The sequence below is a fragment of the Episyrphus balteatus genome, chromosome 1 (assembly GCF_945859705.1).
Source record: "Episyrphus balteatus chromosome 1, idEpiBalt1.1, whole genome shotgun sequence".
Lineage (NCBI taxonomy): Eukaryota > Metazoa > Arthropoda > Insecta > Diptera > Syrphidae > Episyrphus > Episyrphus balteatus.
Window position 1 is genome coordinate 132,642,057 of NC_079134.1, and position 19,998 is coordinate 132,662,054.

General features: G+C 27.4%; 1 protein-coding gene across 26 annotated transcripts in view; it reads left to right on the forward strand.

The window, feature by feature from the left end:
* Window positions 1-19,998, forward strand: part of LOC129919640 (potassium channel subfamily T member 2) — a 485,782-nt gene that overhangs the window by 254,472 nt on the left and 211,312 nt on the right. For 9 of the 26 annotated variants that reach the window (XM_056000597.1, XM_056000614.1, XM_056000622.1 and 6 more), the window contains exon 1: window positions 652-847. The exons of 1 other annotated variant lie outside the window; for it this stretch is intronic. In XM_056000597.1, the coding sequence (XP_055856572.1) occupies window positions 767-847 (81 nt within the window). In that variant the 5' untranslated portion in view covers window positions 652-766. Of the gene's footprint in view, window positions 1-649; window positions 848-19,998 lie in introns of those variants that run through there. 16 more of the 26 variants (XM_056000704.1, XM_056000712.1, XM_056000722.1 and 13 more) reach the window with 5 other exon arrangements.

Consider the following 19,998-nt stretch of genomic DNA (forward strand, 5'->3'; position numbering starts at 1 on the left):
ATATACATACATGAATATATTTATAAAATATATTAAAATATTTATATTTTGTATATTGTATTTATATTAAAATGTAAAAAAAAAAAAAAATTAATTTGTGTACATAATATACAACTGGAAGTAAATATTTTGGTGAAGCTTTAAAAACGTGTCAATTAATAAAATATTATTAAACTAAAATTAAAATTAAAAAATTGTATTAAGTGGTATAATAAAACATAAGAAATTCTATATAAATAAATAAAACGTAACATTACGTCATAAAAAATCATTCAAAAGCAAAAATAATAAAATAAAAAGTAAAACTTAACGAAAGCAGGTAAATATTCTTCGATCTATAAAATAAAAAAAAAAATAAAAAATCTAAAACAAACATAAAACACAACAAACACATTTTTTCTCTTAATTTTATATATTTTTTTTATTAACAGCGTTTTCTCGTGTGTCTCGTGTGCCGTCAAAATTTAATTTTAAAAAAATAATTCATAATAATTTCAGAAAATAAAAAAAAAAAAAAAACACAAAAAATGACAAAAATGTATTCAATTTATTTATTCCTGTAAAACATAAATCTTTTTTTTAACTTTTAAATAAGAAAAATTTAATTTAATCAAAAAAGTGCAAAAATATATTTAAAAAAAAAAAACCAATGTGTTAATCCCACAAGGGCTAAAAGGTGAATTTGCACCTCATTTAATAACAAAAAAAATATTTATATATATAATTTTTGGTTGGTGTATGTGTTTATGTTTTAAATGGCATAAAAATGCCCGTCTATGTAGTAAGCAACAATGTTTCTGGAAGGACACGCACAGCCTCTTCTTCTATAGCTGATTGGTTTTTATTTGTAAGTGTTTTCTAAAAAAAAAATTGTATAATCAAATTTTTTTGTTTTTAATTTTCATTCATCAATTTTTTTTGCATGGTCTTATTGTTAGTTTTTAATGTCACAGTAATTGATTTTTGGATTGTTTTTTAGTTTTTTTTTCATAGAGTGATTATTGTTTGTATGTTTTTTTATTGCATTTTTTCGAATTGCTAACTATTTTTTATTGTTCAGTTTTCTAGGAAATGAAATTGTTGCTTTAACTCATAGTTCCGATGTTAAAGATTTTTTTAACATTTTTTCTAGTTTTGATTAGTTTAAATGAATTGAAAAGTCGACATCTCAGTTAAAATCAAATCACGTTGAAACCAGTTTAAAATTTTAAATATATTTTTAATGTTTGTAACGTTATTTCTAAATTTATTTTTTTTTTAACGGATTGAATGATCTCAATATATTTTTCGTGTCAACAACCTACTAACTTAATAAGAATAGATTTATTAAACCAACCAGTGACAAGCTCCGTGAAGCCAGAACTGTGAGGTGACCTCAATGTTTTTGAACCATACTTGTTTTATTCGTTTGTCGACCAAAAATTTTAATTTGTCTAACCTTCAAAAAAATTTTTGAGATTTTTTTTTTATAGGAAGTTTGAAAAATGAAAAATCGTCTTAAACGCCAAATTTTGAGATAGACGTATAAAATCAACTGCAATCGTTTGTTCACCTCGAGTTCTATATAATTACCAAATCGTTTTTCAACTCTAGGTTTGGAAGATATTCAAAAAACAAATTTGGAACTGAAAAACTGAAATTCCCCTAAAATCTTCATTTGAGAAAGGGATACGAACCAAAAAATCATCGTTTGTCCACCCTAAGTTAAGGAGATATTCCAAAAAATATTTTTCAAAATTCCCGAAAAAATTACCCTTGCACCAAAGTGTACCTACTGAAAATTACAAAAATCATCGTTTGTCAATTCTACGTTTAGGATATATTTGAAAAACAAAATTTGTACTAAAAATTTTTGAAAAAAAAAAGTAATTTTTGTTGATTTTGAAATTTTCATTAGATACACTGTGGTGTATGCGAAACTTTTGTTGCGATTTTTCAGTACAAAATTTATCTTTTTTTTAATATCTTCAAATAGAACTCGAGGAGAACAAACGACAGAAATTTGAAGGGGATTCTAGGGTCTTTGAATTTTTAAGTACAAATTTTGTTTTTTAAATATCTCCTAAACGTGGTTGAAACGAACGACGAAAAACACCCAAATTTTTTGAAATACAAAATGTTATTTTTTTTTTTGGGGCTAAGGCTTTTTTAATTTTTTACAATTTAAATTTTAGTCTCAGTAGGTCCAGTAATCAATAAGAGAAAAAAAAGTTACAATTTAAAAAAATTGAAAATTTGTTAGAACTTCCACTATCACACGTATGTCCCTCATGTTTACCAGCACGGTTGCCAATGGAGAAAAAAAAATTCCTACCAAAATTCCCCAAAAATCCTACCAAATTATACAAAAACATACCAAATCTCGAATTTTTGTTTTCAACTGATAAAATGATTCAAAATTCAAAAATGGTACCTACATTTAAAGTATGTACATTACAGCTATGAAGGCCACTTTTTGCTAGAATTGCAAAGAATAAAAATGAAGCAAAATGAAGAAAAAAATTTTTTTTTATTCCAGAGAATAAAAATGAAGCAAAACGAAGAAAAAATGGTTAATTTCTAGTTTTTGATAAAAAAAAACATTACGAAGATTTTCTGATGGTCTTCAGAAAATTTCGTTGCTTTTGTCATTTCAAAACTTAAAATTGGTATTTCAAAGATCTGAAGTTCTGAAGTTTTTTTAAAGCGGAGTGATTGAATGAAATTAAAAGTTGTTGTGACCTCTCCTCCAAAATGAGTTTTGGTACCACAAAGGTTCATCAGTTAGAAATGCAAATTTTGGTCAATTTCTGACGTTATTTGGATGAACTTATAATTGAAGTTTTGAAGCTACATTATTTTTTCTTACTAATGCATTGAAATTGCAACTTTTAGAAAGCGATTTTGTAATCTATAAGAATGAAATTAAATAAATGTAATTGACTGACTTCAGATTAAAGCGTTTAATAGTCATTCTAAAAACTTTAAAATAGTAAGTATTTTAAGGTGACTTAAAAAAACCTACCAAATGGATTTTAAACCTACCAACCTACCAAAGCCAAAAAAACCTACCAAATTTGGAAGGATTCATTCTACCAAAACGGCAACCGTGTTTGTGAATTTCAGTCCCTTTTTCGATAAACAAAAATTAAAGGTATGATATTTGACTAACTTTTTGTAATAATACAGTAACAAGGCATTATTATATTTCAATTAAGCCATCGAAACCTAAAAAAATATTTAATGGAATATTTTTTACGAATTTTTAAAAATATGTTACATGAGAGTAACGCTGGGTCCGAAAGGGTTAAAAAGCTCACTTGAATATCGTTTTTCTTAAAAAATCAACTTATTTCAATAAATTGTTTTTTTTTTTTGGAAAGTTTCAAAAAATGTGTTGAATTTTTCATTAGGTATAGTATTTTTGAATACAGGGTGTCCCACAGTCACCGCCCCAAACGAAAACCATGGATTCCTGAGGTAATTTTAAGTCGAAAAACTTAAGAGGTAATTTTCTCGTTTTCGTTCCCGTTTTCGAGTTATGACGGTTTTTATGATTTTTGCTCTCCATTCCCTTAAATGGCTTTATCTTTGCCAAAATACGTCTGTTTTGAAAGATTTTTTTTACAACCAATCAAGAATTCCTTACAGTTTAAGTTTGTTCCAAAACATTTTTTCTGCGGACAACCGTTTTTCCGCTATTTTGCATCAAACACAATTTTCTTCGAATTGTTGTTTGAATTTGTTTCTTACACTTTCATATCATTTTAGTCAAAAAAACACGTAAATGAGTATTAATTTTTTGCACATATTATTAAAGCCCAGTTTATTTTCTTGAAAAAAATATTTTTTTTCATAAAAAAGACTACTGAAAGTAATTTAAAAAAAATAAACAATCTGAGTGAATTAAAAAAAAAATTTTAATATGAACCATCCATAGTGATATCAGAAAAGCAACTGCATATTATGTTTCATTTCTGCATATTTTCACCAAACAATATCATTTTGTTTAAATAAATAAAATGTGTCAATAAATTCAAATTTATTTTCTTCATACATTTTCTTGACCCTATAAATAAACATAAACCTTAAATTTTTTTTTTTAAATAAACACAAATTAGCCTTATCAGATTACAATGTGTTTTCGGTTCACATAATAAATTTATTTGTCCACTCAACACTCAATCAAATTTTCATCCTTCAAAAGAGCAGGAGAAGATTTTTCTATATCCTTATGTCTTTTTTATGAAACTTTCAAATTTGTTATCCTCCTCTAGGATATAAAATAAAACACCACCACCACAAAATATCTATCTACTCGTATCCATCTACTATCTTGAATATATCCTTCTTAAGATTGTTTCTTCTTAAATAAACTCAAATTCAAACTCAAACAATATAAAAGCCACACAAAATGGTTAATTCTGTGGAAAATATCTTAATCGGAACTTAGAGCTAAAAGACGTCATAACCAAAGCCATTTGGCAGTTTGGTTCGGTTCAATTCATTTCCCTGGTAAACGACCTTTGAATAGAATTTTCTTCATCCCCTTGCAAAGAATATATAACTCTCACACTGTCAATGAAGACGTTGTCTGTGAAAAGAGGATCCATAAAACCAGATTAACTTCCAAACAAATATAAATACCGAAAAAAAGGAAATCGATTTGATGGTAGAAAATTGAACGAAATCAAATTCAATAGGTACAACGATATGATACAAAGCAAAAATATAAACAAAAAAAAAAAAAAACAAGTAAAAATATTCTCTTTGCGGTTTTAGAAAAATCACGGAAAATTCAGAGATAAAAGTTCTTTTTTTTTTTGAATCATGAACTTTTAATGGATTTTGAAAAACTATGAGCAATATTTTGATTGGAAGATATTATTTAAAGGTAAAAAATAAAACACATTTCCTTGGTAAAAAAAAACTCGTTTTTTGTTGGAACTTAACAGAATCACCCTGTATTGTTATTGTAGGTTCCAATAACGTTCAATATTGAAAAAGTCTGGGGATGAAACATCAAACAACAAATTAGTTTATTTCAATCGAAAACCATTAGATCTGAAAATATCTCAATATAATACAAAATAAAGTGGGTTATATTCAATGGAAGACAGGTTCGATTATTTTAGATAGAAAGGACAGTTACCAGGAAATTTGATATGACAGCATGTGAGTGGATATTCAAGGACATTTAAAAATACAATGGTTGATTTTTATTTTTAAAATGGTTGGTATACAAAAAAAAAAAAATTAAAGGAGAAAGGTGAATTTAAAGTTAGTGATTTTTTAATATTATTAAATGATTCATTGAAAATTAATATACCTACTCCATCAATTTTTTTTTTTTTTTTCAAAGATAATTAAATTATCGAAAATTAAGAAATTGTGTATATCAAATTTTTAAAATGAATTTATTGTTTTCCCTCCAAATTGTACCTATAACAATGGTATACGGCCAAAATGGAAACTCAATCCCGCTATTTTTTTTTTTTTTTGTAGGTACTTGGACCTCAGGAACTCGGAAATCACATAAAAAAAATTACGATGCATACGTTTTCGAGATATAAATTTTTAAAGTTTTTTGTCGTTTTTTTTCCAGCATACTTAGTATATTTTGAGTAGTAAACGATCTATCTAAAAAGAAAAACCGGCACATTGGAGTAACTTTTTTGGGTCACCCAAGATGATTAAGTGCAAGGTATCAAAACATTTTTTTAAAAATCGATTTTTTAAATAAAATTTTTGCCAAAAAATTTCTTACCGAAATCAATAATCTAAATCTTTCGAATCCTCATAGTTTTATATTTTTATCTGTAGTGCACAAGATAAGTTATAAAGATATGATAATTTTTGTAACGATCAATATTTTCGACTCTTTTTGTTGCTTTTTGTGTTTTTGTGTATAACTTGAAAAATAGGCCGAATTTGAAAATTTTTATTAAGAAATTTTTTGTAGATAATTAAATTTCCTATCGATATTTATCCCTTTAAAAATTTTTAAAATTAAAATATTGTAAAAAACATAAGAAAATCTATCCAAAAAAAAAAGAGACAAAAATTACAGTTTTGATGTTTTTACTAAATACATAGATTTTTTTTATCTTTAGATCTTTATATCTTTGCCAGAGACTGTACTATACATTTGAAATTTAAAACTTGATTCGAAAGATTTTGATTTTTTCTTTTAGCAATAAAGTTTTTCTTCCAAAATTTCCTTTAAAAAATCGATTTTTTTTTAATGTTTTAATACATTGCACTTAAAAATCTGTAGTGACCCAGAAAAATTGTTTTAGTAATTCTTGCTTATTTACTCAGCTTTCAGACGTTTTTCTGTTCAGATTAGTCATTTTTTACTCAAGATATAGCCCGAATAGCATACTTAGTATCTATTCGGAAGAACAGCGACAAAAAACTTTAAAAAATCATTTCTCGAAAACCTATCCATAAATATTTTTTTAGATAAGATTTTCGAGTTTTCTGGGCTCAAATCTATACGAAAATCCAAAAAAGCATTATTTTCGTTCAAAAGGTCTGCGAACTCATTTCTATTTTATATTTAAATAATTTGGTTAAATACACAAAATATTCGTAACAGTTTTAAAATTTCTTTTATAATTTTGAAATACTTAAAACTAAAACCAGATAGCAATTTGAACATATTTTTTATTTTGATATAAATATACAGGGTGTCCGGTAGAAAATGGATAAGCCTAAAATGGCTGATAGGTGCACTTTTGACTGTTCTGAAACCGAATAGAAAAAGTTTCTATCGCAACCAGTTTAGAAAATATTAGCTTTTTTTCGTTCAGTGTACTTTAAATTTCATCATCTTACGTTTTCTTTAACCACAACCACGAATGAATGAATTTTAGAAATTTCTTATTTTTATAATTTTCTACAATAATTGGCTCACTGCATAAGAAGTTAAAAGTTTTTATAACTGTTGCACCTTTTCTTTAAAAAAATTTTGAAGTTTTTCGATGCAAAATGTAAAAAAAAATATTTTATGAAAATTTTCAAACACCTGTGGTATAAAAAAAATCCATAGGAACGTAGGTGGCCAACTTTTTTAAAAATATTCGCGTCCAAAGGGGATTGCAGAATGGTAAAAGTTTTTATCAAATCTAGAGTTACTAGCAAGTTATTGGTACCAAAGTGCAAAAAAAGCCTATTAGTTTAATAAATTATTTTCACTGTAAAATCTTAAGTTTTTCACATTGCTGCCACAAATGCTACTACTAAAAAAAGTGTTATAACCGTTGAACAATGACTATAAAAAAATAATTTAACTTTTTTTTAATGCAAAGTAGAAAAAAAAATATTTGTTTGCTCAGTTTAAGCATGGGCATACAATTGTGCATCGGGACAGCTTGTTGTGAGTTTTGACTTTTTAACGATCTCGTTTTAAAGAAAAATTGTGATTTTCGGTCCCGTTGGCCCAATGCAACCTCATTCTGCCAGCCGATATCTGAACAAAAAACTTCTGCCAATTCCGGTTTTTTTTTTAATAGCATATGCTCTTGCTAAAGAAAACTACTCTTCATTAATGTAATTCAACATTAGTACTTTTCAAAGGTTTTTTTTTTTAAATGCAAAGACTGACTTTCTTTCAACTAATATACTTATTAAAAACGATGTTGAATGTTACAAAATATTCCTTTTCTTGTTTATTTTTTTGAATTATCCATCTTTGTTTGATAAATTAATAAATCAATTATTTTTAAAAAAAAAATTTTTTAATAACTTTTCTTAATATTTTCAAATTTATTGCATAAAAAAATGACAAAGTAAGTAGATAAGTTATCAAATAAGCAGAACAATTTTCGAGGAGATGGTTTTACAGAACTCTGCAAAAAATTGCAGAATTTTGTAAAACAGAATTATGAAAAGCAGAATTTTGAAAAGGAGAATTTTGAAATTTGAAAACGGGATCGGGTCAAAATTCTGGCTTCAAAATTCTGCTTTTCAAAATTCTGTTTTTTTAACGAAAATTCTGTTTTCAAAATTCTGCATTTTTTCTATTCTGCTTTTCAAAATTCTGCTTTTTAAAATTCTGCTTTTCAAAATTCTGCCAGTATTATACTTAAACAAAAAAATTCTGCCAATTCTGTATTTTTTTTTAGAGCATATGCGCTGACTAAAGAAAAATACACCTCATTAATGTAATTCAAAATTGGTTCTTTCCTAAATTTTTTTGTTTAAGTGTCGCAAATATTTTTTAAAATGCATAGACTGACTTTCTTTCAAATAAAATTATGTTTAACTTATTGGAACCGATGTTGTTTGATACAAAATATTCCTTTTCTTACTAAAATTTTTGAATATTCATCTTTATTTGATAAATTAAAAAATTTTGAATTTTTTTCGGAAATGTTTAGTATTAAAAACCTTTTCTTAATATTTTCAAATTTATTCATTTATAAAACAAACATTAATTTGCATTCAAAGAATGACAAATTACTAAGGTAAGTAATCAAATAAGCAGATAATTTTTCAAGAAGATGATTTTACAGAATTCTGCAAAAAATTAAAAAAATTTGCGCGCGCTTTTTAACATTTTCCAAACCCTTTTTTAATTTTTTGCAGAATTTAGAAAAACAGAATTATGAAAAGCAGAATTTTGAAAAACAGAATTTTGAAAAACAGAATTTTGAAAAGCAGAATTTTGAAAGCAGAATTTTGTAAAGCAGAATTTTGAAAGCAGAATTTTGACAAAAGAATTTTGACCCCGGCAGAATTTTGACCCCAACCCTTTGAAAACATGTTTTTAAAAATTATTTTCAATTTGTCAACTCACATTTTTGCTGCAGATTAACTTTAAATTTTGTATGAGCTATTGTACCGAAGATATTGCATTTCAAAGAAGATTTGAGAAGATTTTGCTGCACTATTTTATGCTCTTCTCCCTGGTTCTTATTATCTGATTTGGAATTCGATGTCAAAACTCATAAAGTTTTTTTTTTAGATAAATATGTTTTTACAAACTTGCCTCATAAAAAATTAAAAGGTATCCTAAAGAATTTTTTTCTACGAACAACAATTACTGATATATTTGATATACAAAATTGATAGTTAAACTAACGATTTAAAACCGTGAAACTCTTGGTTGAAAGTCTCTTTATATCATATGTATTTTATATTTAAAAAAAATATATAAATGGAAAGCCATTTTAAAAGCAAACCTTAAATCCTCAATTGACATAAATATTTGTGGGTAAATGTTGTTACATTTCCTTTCAGTTACCCTGTGGAGCTTTTTTGAGACCAAAATATCAAACCAAAAATAACCTTGTATAGGTACCTACTGCAAATGTTGCTCCAAATTATAAATCTGTAAGAGCTTTGAATAATGTATATATTTTTTAATTGCTGAATTTCTTTTGAAGACCCTTCAACTACACTTGAAGTTTTTTCTTTTTTACCATTTCATTCACAATTTGATCCAATTTAAATATACTTCTACTTTTTGATAGTTGAAAACGTTGTATTTTCAACTTTGAAGAATATAAAATTTTTTTAAAACTGTAAAACCACCTCAAAATTTGATGGTGTTTTATTATTTAATGTCTCTTTTTTTATGACACACACACACATGAGAATCCATCTTAAATAATATAATTCCTAGTAACGGTTGTTTGATTTTACTGCCACTCTTATACCAAAAGGGTCACATTTAACATTCTCAATGATATGGCAACATCAAATAAATTTCGTTTTTTATTTTTTTATCAAAAGGATTACGAGGTATTCTATAAAATCACAGTACAATGTCAGTGGAATTTACACAAAAAAAAAGAAAAAAAACACAAATACGGGATATCCCTTAGGGGTTGAAAGAAAAAAAAAAACACAAAAACTTTATAGGATTCTCCCACTGTTGTGCGTTTATCGTATATGAAAATAATGCCAACAGCTTGATGGTCTAAAGGGAACTGCGGGCTAAGCTGACCTTTTACAATGCTTCACAGCTTTTGGCCGTTTCCGGATTGTATTATGGCTAAAATGCGGAAAAAAAAGTGCTTCAATGCGTCGCAACTTTCCGCATTCGCACTCGAGTGTGTGTAAAACCGTGCTGGGGTGATGAAGAGCCTATAGAATTTACTTTGTTAATTGAAAACTATGCACCTACCCATACTTTCACAAGGAAAACGATATATATTTTCGAATTGTAATAAACTATTTTTAGATTATACTCAAAATGGCTTTAAGGCTTTTTATGTTAGTTGGTATATATTTGGCACTAACAGTCTTGGGAATAGGTATTCTATTTTCAGAGAAATATTTTGAAACCAATTCATACTCCCTAAAGGATCCCATGAAAACACTGCAAGTATTTTTAGGATATTTTTTTTACAACCAATTCGAATGGTTTGGCTTTTATGATGCGGATAGCCGAGGGACAATTGGGAATATTTGTTTTTGTTTTTTTCTTCTGTTTTATTTCAAACCAGCTCTGCGGGAATAGTTATGGACAGACCTTCCTCTCTATGGAATTAAATTTACAGATTCACGTGAGGTATAAAAAGAAGGAGAATCTAAAACAAACCCCTTTGCTAGGATAGAGGCATCCATTTGAACACACACGGGCTATATAAAAAAGACGCTCTCAAGTTGTAAAACCGACAGCAACAAAAAGTTAAAAGGAGTTTTTTTTTTGGAAATGTCAGGCCAAAGCAAATATTTGTTAGGTTCGTATAAGGAAAATATTTTTTTCGTGAGTGAAAAATAAAAATTCACACACAATAAAAAAAAATAAGAAACCAACTAACAAACCCACATACACACATAAATGGGGCGGGAAATGCGAAAGTCATGTTGGTATAAAAATATCATTGAATTTACCCAATGAAACGGAGAAAAAAATGATTCTATTGTGGTTAGAAAAACCGATATGAATTATTTAGTTTTTTTTCTTTTTTTTTTTTCGTCAAGTCAATTTCGTTTTAGTTAGGTAGGGCTTATGGCATTTTATATGTCTAACCCCTTTTTTTTGATAGATTTGATATTTAGTTGGAAATATCATATCATACAAGGTTAAGTTGTCAAGTCACTGGAAATTTTCATATACCTCATAAGTATCTATTATTATTGTATACTAAAAAGGTCGACTGAGTCGCACGTATTTGCTTTAAAATCTCAAAATAATTGTTTAGATTCTTTTTTTATTTAATTTTCTTCGATTTAAAATAATTTTTTAATTTATAAATTCAAAAGTAATTTTACTTAAAACTTCAACAAACAAAACGCCTTACATTCGTTTTTCAGAGAAAGACAAATGTAACTTTTAAGAACTTTTTATAAGTATACCCGATTTCTTTCAGATGATAATCTAGAAAAGAAAAAAACAACTAAAAATTGTCTAAGTCGTTTTTTTCAACAATGTTTTTATATTAAAAAAAAAAATAATTTAAAAAAATCAATCAAATCAAATAATTAAAAAAAAAAATTTTTTTTTAAGTTTACTATAGGTTTATTTTAGTTATGAAAAAGCCCGAAACAGTTTTTTTGAGAAGTAAAATGATTTTTGAAAAAAACTTTTTGCTTCGAAAACGCTTATAAAAATGAACACTAGTTATGATGTGTATCAAAAAATGATTTCAAAAAGTAATTTATACAATTTCTTACAATTTTGACTATATTTGGTTCGATAATTTAGTTGAAATTTCAAATAGCCAAAATTGTAAGAAATTCGACGAATATTAAAAAAAAAATATTGAATGCACACATTTTACATTGATTTTTTTTTTTAATGCAGAAATTTTTTTATTTGCAATAATTTTTTTTATGCAAAATACCTATTTTTATTTGTAAAAAAAAATTTATTTTTATTTGCAATAAAAAATTTTTTTTTAATGCAATTTTTTTTATTTGCAAAAATATTTTTTAGTGCAAATTTAAAATGCATTTTTTTTTTTAATTGATATTTTTACAACTCTGTATGGGTAATTGAAATATAAAAAAAAACTTTCAGAATTCCAAAAAACTTTGTGAATCCAAAAAAAAAAACATAAAATACAAAAAATTCGAAAAATTTTGCAAAAATTAATTTTAATTAATTTTTAATTTTTTGTAGAGCGTTCAATTTTCTACAAGAAAATGATTAAATTTAGCCTTTTTGATAAACCATTTAAAAGTTATAAAATTCCAAACTCAAAACACAATCTTTCCCAAGTAAATCATATGGGAAATAGAAACTTGCGATGCGGCAGTACTTAATATTAATATTTAAGGGCTGTAACTTTTACAAGATTTTTTTTTCATCATTTCCAACAATATTTTCGATGCAGCTAACTATTGACAAAAAAAAATAATTTTTTTTAAAGCAAGTAAAAATCAAATTTTTCCCATAAAAGTGATCATTTGCAAGACTTTTTTGATATTGAATGACAACTTTTTCGAAACCAGCGATCTGGTGAAAGTGAAAATTGCGACGTAACCCTTAAAAATTACAAAAATGTTGTTTTCAACTGATTGACTGTTATTCAGAAGAATTAACTACCGACTGCACTGGCTTGAAAAAAAATCTCTTCTCACTTCAGTTTTTGGTATAAATTAAAACAGTTTTTTCCAACTGCGCAAGAAAAGAATTTTTATTGACCAATAATACAATTAAAAAAAAAAAAATCGGGTGTTAGTAATTTTTAATTTAGAGTTGAACCCATTTTAAATGTTAAAATGTTCAACCTGCAAATCCTTAAACCATAGTTTTTTTTTTTTTTTTCATTAGATAACCCACAACTCAAACTATCCCTAAGCTAAATAAAAAAAAAAAGAAGTCAAATGTTTTATACTTTAAGATTTATTTCCATCGTCGAATAACAAATGATATTACAAAAGTGCCAATTTGATCCTGCGATCAATTTTTCTTCCACGTGTCAGTTTATTTTGGTAATGGTTCTCTGTTTTCGTTGTAATTTTTTTTTCTTTCTTCTTAATTTCACCGAAAATCTCTGTGAACATTAATTACAATCTCGCCCCATTAACCGCATAAGTACGGTGTTTTGTATATATACTTTCTTATTCGGAGAAACCAAAAACGAATAAAAGTTTTGCGCTATCCTCTCCAAAAGTCCTTCAGAATCCTACTGTGAAAATATGGTTATTTTCATGCTGTTGCTGTGTGCTGCCAATACACTAACCAAACCATACAATGTTAATAAGCCTTCCTAAAAATCGTTTTTCAGATTTATGTTTGAGGCAATTTTATGCGGATAGGAACAATAATATAACAAGAAAGGAATCCTTCCATGATGAGTTGAGTATGCCTATAATACAACAAAACAATCTTGAAGGTCGGTGTTTAACTATAATGGATGATTGAAGCAATATCACGTTGGTATAAATTTAACCCAAATTTACTGTTCTTCTTCTTCTCACTCTCTTTCTCATTTCTGTCTGTGTCTCATTTTGATTTTGTGTAAAATAAATAAAATAACAAAAATAAAGAGTAACCGTTAAAGTTTCATCGATTTTTTAATTACACATCCAAAGGACATTATAGCTTTATTATTTGGGAGTGGTTTTGTCGAGTGATAAATTGATGGGAATTAATCTTTAAGTGTATATACTCGTCCATATTGAAGAGGAAAAGATAGCTCCTTTTGTTTCTTTCCTCTGTTTTACTTTTTTTTGATGGAAAAAAAAGGAACAAAAACCCTTTTACCGATTTTTTGAAATAATTCCATCTGTCAATAAAGGATATAATACGTGTCAAGTATACTTTTGATCGTAATTAAAGTCCTTCTTACTTTCTCCAGTTCGTGTCGCAGCAGTAGTAAATTGGAAGAGGAGAATTGTTCTGTATATATTTTCTGTTTGTGATTTCGTGACCAATGGGAGTTTCTTAGGTTCATGACAGACTGACTGAAAAGCATGCTTTGGTATTTAAGTTAGAGATTATTGGAATTGGTATATGGGTAGGGTATGTATATGTTTGGTGTTGCTGATGGCCTTGAAGAGGAGATTCATCAGAAACAGCACCTGTCAATAGCAAGCAATTGAAATTGAAGTATCACTGCACGATGGAAGCAATCAAGTGTGGGTATATGAGTGTATAGGATGTGCACAGGTTGGTATAGATTGTACTCTTAAGTATATTTGTCAAATGCAATGACTTTTAAATGACAAATTAGCACTTAGTACAGAAAAAAAAAAAAAATACGTACATCTTGTTGTGATGTTTGGATTTAAATTTCCAAGTATTCGATAGATAAATCTTTTTCTGTGTGTCTTCACAGGTGAAGTATTTCAATATACCTATACGTTGTTAACAAGAGCTGAATTCAAAGATTAGTAACAACAAGCTTATTGAATGAAATGAAAATAAATAGATAAATAGAAATACCCGCCACAAAATCACTTCATTTTTATCCCTACCGTGACAGAAAAAAAGATTTTGTGCTCCTAAGTAATTACAAAGCGACAAAGTGACAGGGCAAAAAGGCCTAAATTAGTAAAAAACTTTGTATTGTTTATGACCAACAGTGCATTTGTCCAGTCTTGTTCAAGGTTTAGACCCTCTTTATTTTGAAGCTTTCTATATGTTATGTTTGTGGAACTTAAAACTGTGTTCTCTTTTTGCGCAAGGATGTAACTATCGTACTTAATATATCGTATTTTTTAATGCAAAAACCCATTTTTTTTTGTATTTATGGAATTTGATGTGTTTTTGACTTGCAATACTATAGGGCAAGTTTAGGATTCGTAAAAAAAAAATCAAATTTGAGATAACAATTTTACATGACATTACGATGATGGAGGATGCCAAAAAAGTAGGTCCGGCAATTCTGTCTATAAATGCAGTATACAGCCTAGCGAGTGAAGTGATTTTCTTCAAACTTGGTAGCTAGCAGTTTTGGGTGATTCCCTAGATGCGAAATTGAAATTTTTTTTTATGACCAAAACTAACCGTAAATAGAAAAGTTAATTTTTTTTTTTCAAAAACGACCTTAATGATTTTAATAAAAATTTTTGTGTTTAGTATAAGATAAGAGCCAACTTTTGAAATAAAAAAAAATATTTTTTTTATCGTTATGAACGGTACCTGCCATAGAACGGTGTTTTTTTGATTTCTGAATATCTCGTAGGTACAAGACTAACCCGATTTTGACATCAATATTTATTCGAAAGCGTTTAGGTAAAGGTAATATTAGAATTTTATAAAACTATCAAAAAAACTTTATTGGATTTTTAAAATTTTGAAATTTCCTTTTTATATGTAAATTAATTATAACTTCAAAATGGCATTACAACTTTTATTTTTGAAAAATGTTAGAAAATTTTTATATTAAAAAAAATTATTTTTTTCTTAAAACGCCTCTAACGATTTTCGAATCTTTTTTATACAAGTTATCAAATGGCATACCTACTTGGTTTTGCATAAAAGATTATTTAAACGGTGTTCAGTCAGTTATAAAAACAGATTTTATTTTTATTTTCACTGCTTGTGAAATTCCTCAAAAATATGAAACTTTCAATAATTTTTTTCAATAAAAGCTTTAATATTAGAGTAACTTTTACCATAAGAGCAGGTACATGTGAATTTTATTTTTCATAACTTTGTTTTCCTGAGGTTTTCAGTTTGAAATCTATTAACATTTATGTCGTTTTCAATTGGACTTCCATGAAAAAAAAACACTCAATCTGTATTTTTTTTTTTTCATTTAAAAGTTTTTGTTTTCTGAAATAAAAATTAATAACGAAATAAATATGAATACTTATAATGGATACCTATTAATAATTTTTCAACTCCAATATACAAATATTTGACATTAATTTGAAATGTCACGGAAAAACTAACACAAAAAACAAAAAAAAAAAAAAAAATTAGAATTGGGTGGAAGTAGAGATGGGCAAATACCCGGTATATACCATTTGTGGGTTTATACCCTGGGTATATACCAGGTATTTACCAAAACGAGGGTAAATACGGGTATTTATTTATAATCGCTACAAATTCGATTGTTTGTCATCAGGGCCCTGTTTCAGAGCTACTACATCAACTACATCAGCTACATCAGCTACATCAGCTACATCAGCTACATCAGCAACCTCAAAAGCAAATAGTTGAGTCCGATTGAAATTCGGGAAATATTTCTTATGGTTTAAATAGTGTAAATGTTCAAAAAATGCTTCGTGAAGTCCAACAGGCCTCCGCAATTAATGTTTAAAGTCATTGATGTAGCTGATGTAAACAATGTATTAAGCTCTGAAATAGGCTCCTTATATTATATAAACATGACAGGGCACACTTGTTCGGCCTTCTTGATTGAGGCTATTTTGTTGTGTTAAATTTTGGAGGAATAAACAATTAATTTTTTTGTTCACCCACGTTTATTAGTATTTGTTTTTCAAAAACGGATGTATAGTTTTAAATAATATTTTCAGAGTTATGAGCAAGAAAAAAGTAATTTAAGTAAAATCCGCTTAAATTGAAACGGCTTGGAAACGGCTCTATTTAAAAAAAAGTTTTATTTAATTAAAGAAAAATAAATAAGGAAAACATTAACGGATCAAAAGAAAAATTCCAAAATTTTAAACAAGATAAAGCTCAAACTTTCTAGTTTTGAGAAATCATAATGAATTTTTTTTTCAAGCTAGATGTTCGACTCAATCCTATTAAATAAAAAAAAAAAAAAAATTGGAAATTTTTCCGTTTTTTTTGTTTTTGTCTAAAAACTTGGAAAAAATCTTTCCAGCTTAACCACATATGGATCCGATAACTTGTTTATCCAGCTTAAATTTTCTTTTTTAAAGTTTGATTTCGACGCTGAGATATCGAATTTAAAACGGGAAAGGATCTTTTTGATTTAGATCAATAAATCAGCATCCGCTGATGGCACAAGAAAAGGAGTGTTTTGAAATCTTCAATAAGTTTCCCTCAAAAATTTAGTGGGTTTTAAAAAAAAAATATTTTTTTTTGCAATTTATGGAATCAGGGACTAACTTATATCAAATGGTTAGATCAAAAAGCATAGAGTGCATTTTGGTTGTGTGTAGTTTCATTAATAAGTTTGAACAAAGCGCGCTTTACTTTTTTAAGACTAACCATTTGACATGAACTAACAAAATTATTTTATAGTTTTTAATGCGTGATAAAAGCGTTGTTTTTAAAAATATATATTATACTATATATTTTACTTTTTATTTTTATCATTATTGAAGGTAAGCAAAATTCGACTTACATAGGTTGTATATGTTGTATAAGCCTCCATGATTTTTTTCCATTTAATTGATTTGGAATGTTTCAATGTTTCAATGTTTCTAAGCTTCACGCCCCTCCCCTGACCACCAAAATATTGTGTTGACGTTTGAACTACATATGTGTACAAAGTTTCAGCTTGATACGATAATCGGAAGTCGGTCAAAATTAACTTCTTCGATTTTATTACATTGCTAGTTAGTTTGTTTGTTACAAGTGAAGCTAATAAAAGCTTATTAAAAATACAAGTATTGATTGAAAACGTTATAAAGGGCATGTAATGATGTAATGGACTTTATGCAAAAAATATTTCTTGACATCACTCCTCCCCCTAGAGGGATGTTTCATTTTCATCTGTAAATCGTAAATACCCTCCTTTTGGGTATATACCCGCCGTTTGGGTATTTACCCGGTATAAACCCGGTAAATACCCATTTATAAATACCCACCCGATTGGTATATACCCGAGGCACATCACTAGGTGGAAGCAATTTGACCTGTGGGCTGTTTCTCGGCAAGATACATCAACTACATCAGCTACATTTACTACATCGATGACCCTAAAAACCAAGGTAAAGCTCCATTTAATATTTGGAAATATCTATTGTTCGTGGTCGGAATAATTAAAAAATACTAAAATTTTATCCGTGAGGTCCGATGATACGGTGATATTGAAGTTTAAAGTCGTTGATGTGGTAAATGTAGCTCGACGAGAAATAGGCCCCTGTTCCATTCAATTTCGGAATGAGTGAATCCTTTAGTGAAAACAATCGAAAATGGCACTCGAAAACAATTTATTGAAATAACTTGATTTAAAAATATGAATTACCTAAGCGTTAAAATTTGTACTAATTTTATAATACAAATCGCGAATATTTGTTTGAGTTGTACGAGTGAGACTACGAATTCGACGAGTATGTTGGACGAATACAAATACGATATGAACGAGTGCGAATTATTAAAAAAAAATGTTTTTTTGATGACAGTTAATTCAAATCAGTCAAATTTTCAAGTTTGAGAAAACAATTTCCTCAAGATAAGATTTTTCTTTACTAAAGTGACAGCCCTATTTTCAATTCCCTTGAGCGATTGCTTGAAATATTTCTCAACTTACTGGAGTTGATAATATTTTAAATATTTTGTATTTTGATTTTTGGTAATTTTTTTTTTATTGTCTTTCATAGTAAAAAAATAGTGTTTTTAAATGTAGGTACATTTTGCAACAGGGATATTGTTAAATCTTTTTCAGTATCCAACAACAATGTGAGTAAGAACAAAAAAAACAAACATAACAAGATAAAAAATAGCATTGCCGTTTATGATCATTAAGATTACACTGGTCGGCAACGGATATAGAGCAAGAACCAAACCCTACTTTTCGAGAGGAATTTTGTGTGCTAAGTCCGAATCTGAAGTCCAAATTTCACTGGCACGTCACGTTTTTGAAATAATTGAATATTAATAGGTCAAAAACGCGTTTTTTTTTTGGGAACATTTGACATCGAATTACATCACCGTAAATTTTTTTTTGTAAAACTACTTATGCAATCTCAAAACGCCATATCAACACGTCCTAAAGGTATTTATATTTTTTCAAAATTATTTTTTTTCTCAAAAATATTGAAAAAAGAAATTTATGATAGATATCTCAAAATCTTGATTATTTTTTTCAAAGTAATGAATGGTTTTTTGAATCAAATTAAATCTTGCGTCTTCTGATTTGGACTTATAAAGAGCAACATATTACGGAAAATATATATTGTTGACTAAACATAAAAAAAAAAACTCAATTAAAAATTAGTAGTTTTTGAAGCTTTATAGAGAAAATAGTGATGAGTATAGCTCAAAAACTAGACGTGATAGAAAAAATCTGTAAACAGTTTTGATTCAGCACACTAAAGTCAATCAAAATCACCTTATAAAGTTCTTGCTCCCGACTTTTTTTAGTTTTTTTGCCGACCAGTGTTATCTTCAATAAAAAAAAATCCAGAAAAAAACGTACAAATAAGTATATAGCAGCTCGTTGTCATTTCCTTGAAAAAAAAAAAAAAAAAAAAACTAAATCTTTCTTCAATATCTCTCGTTCATCGCTTCTTTATTCCTGCAATTTTTTTTTCTCAATTCGTACTACTGAAGTAAGTAGGTACTTCACAGAGATAGCAAGGATATAAAATATATATACTCATACTGAAGTGAATGCAGTACTTGCTAAAATTCAATTCAATCGAAGGAGGAAGATAAAAGAATCTATCCCCCAAGAATTGTATAAATTTGGTGCTTGTCTTTGTCATCCTGGAATACAAAAGTATCCTATTGTTCGTATTACTTTTTGAGAAGATTTTTTTTGAATTAAGTATTTTGATAAAATTGTCGGGTTTACAAATTGGCCAAAAGTGTTTTTTTTTTTTTAAGACCATTGTAGTGAAATCGAAAGAAATTGCATTTAAAATATCTACACAGCATGTGAAGTATGGTTTTTATAAAGCATGATTTAGATATTTTTCTAAAAAGTCTCCAAGGAAGATTTGTAGTTATTTGCAAGATTTAAGACACTGTCTTTGTTTGATTTTTGAAACAGTTAAAGCAGTTTTTTATTGTTGTTTCTCAATTTTTCTTCTTTTTATTTTCTATAAGCTGATTTTTCAAATTGTATTAGCTAAATATAAATTATTTAAAAAATTAATCTATGCAATAAACTGCATGTTTTTTGTGTAATAATATTTTGTTTTTTTGTTCATAAACTCATGACTCACAATCACAATTCAGACACAACACTCTCACAAAAAATATAAATAACAAAAATTTGTTATTTT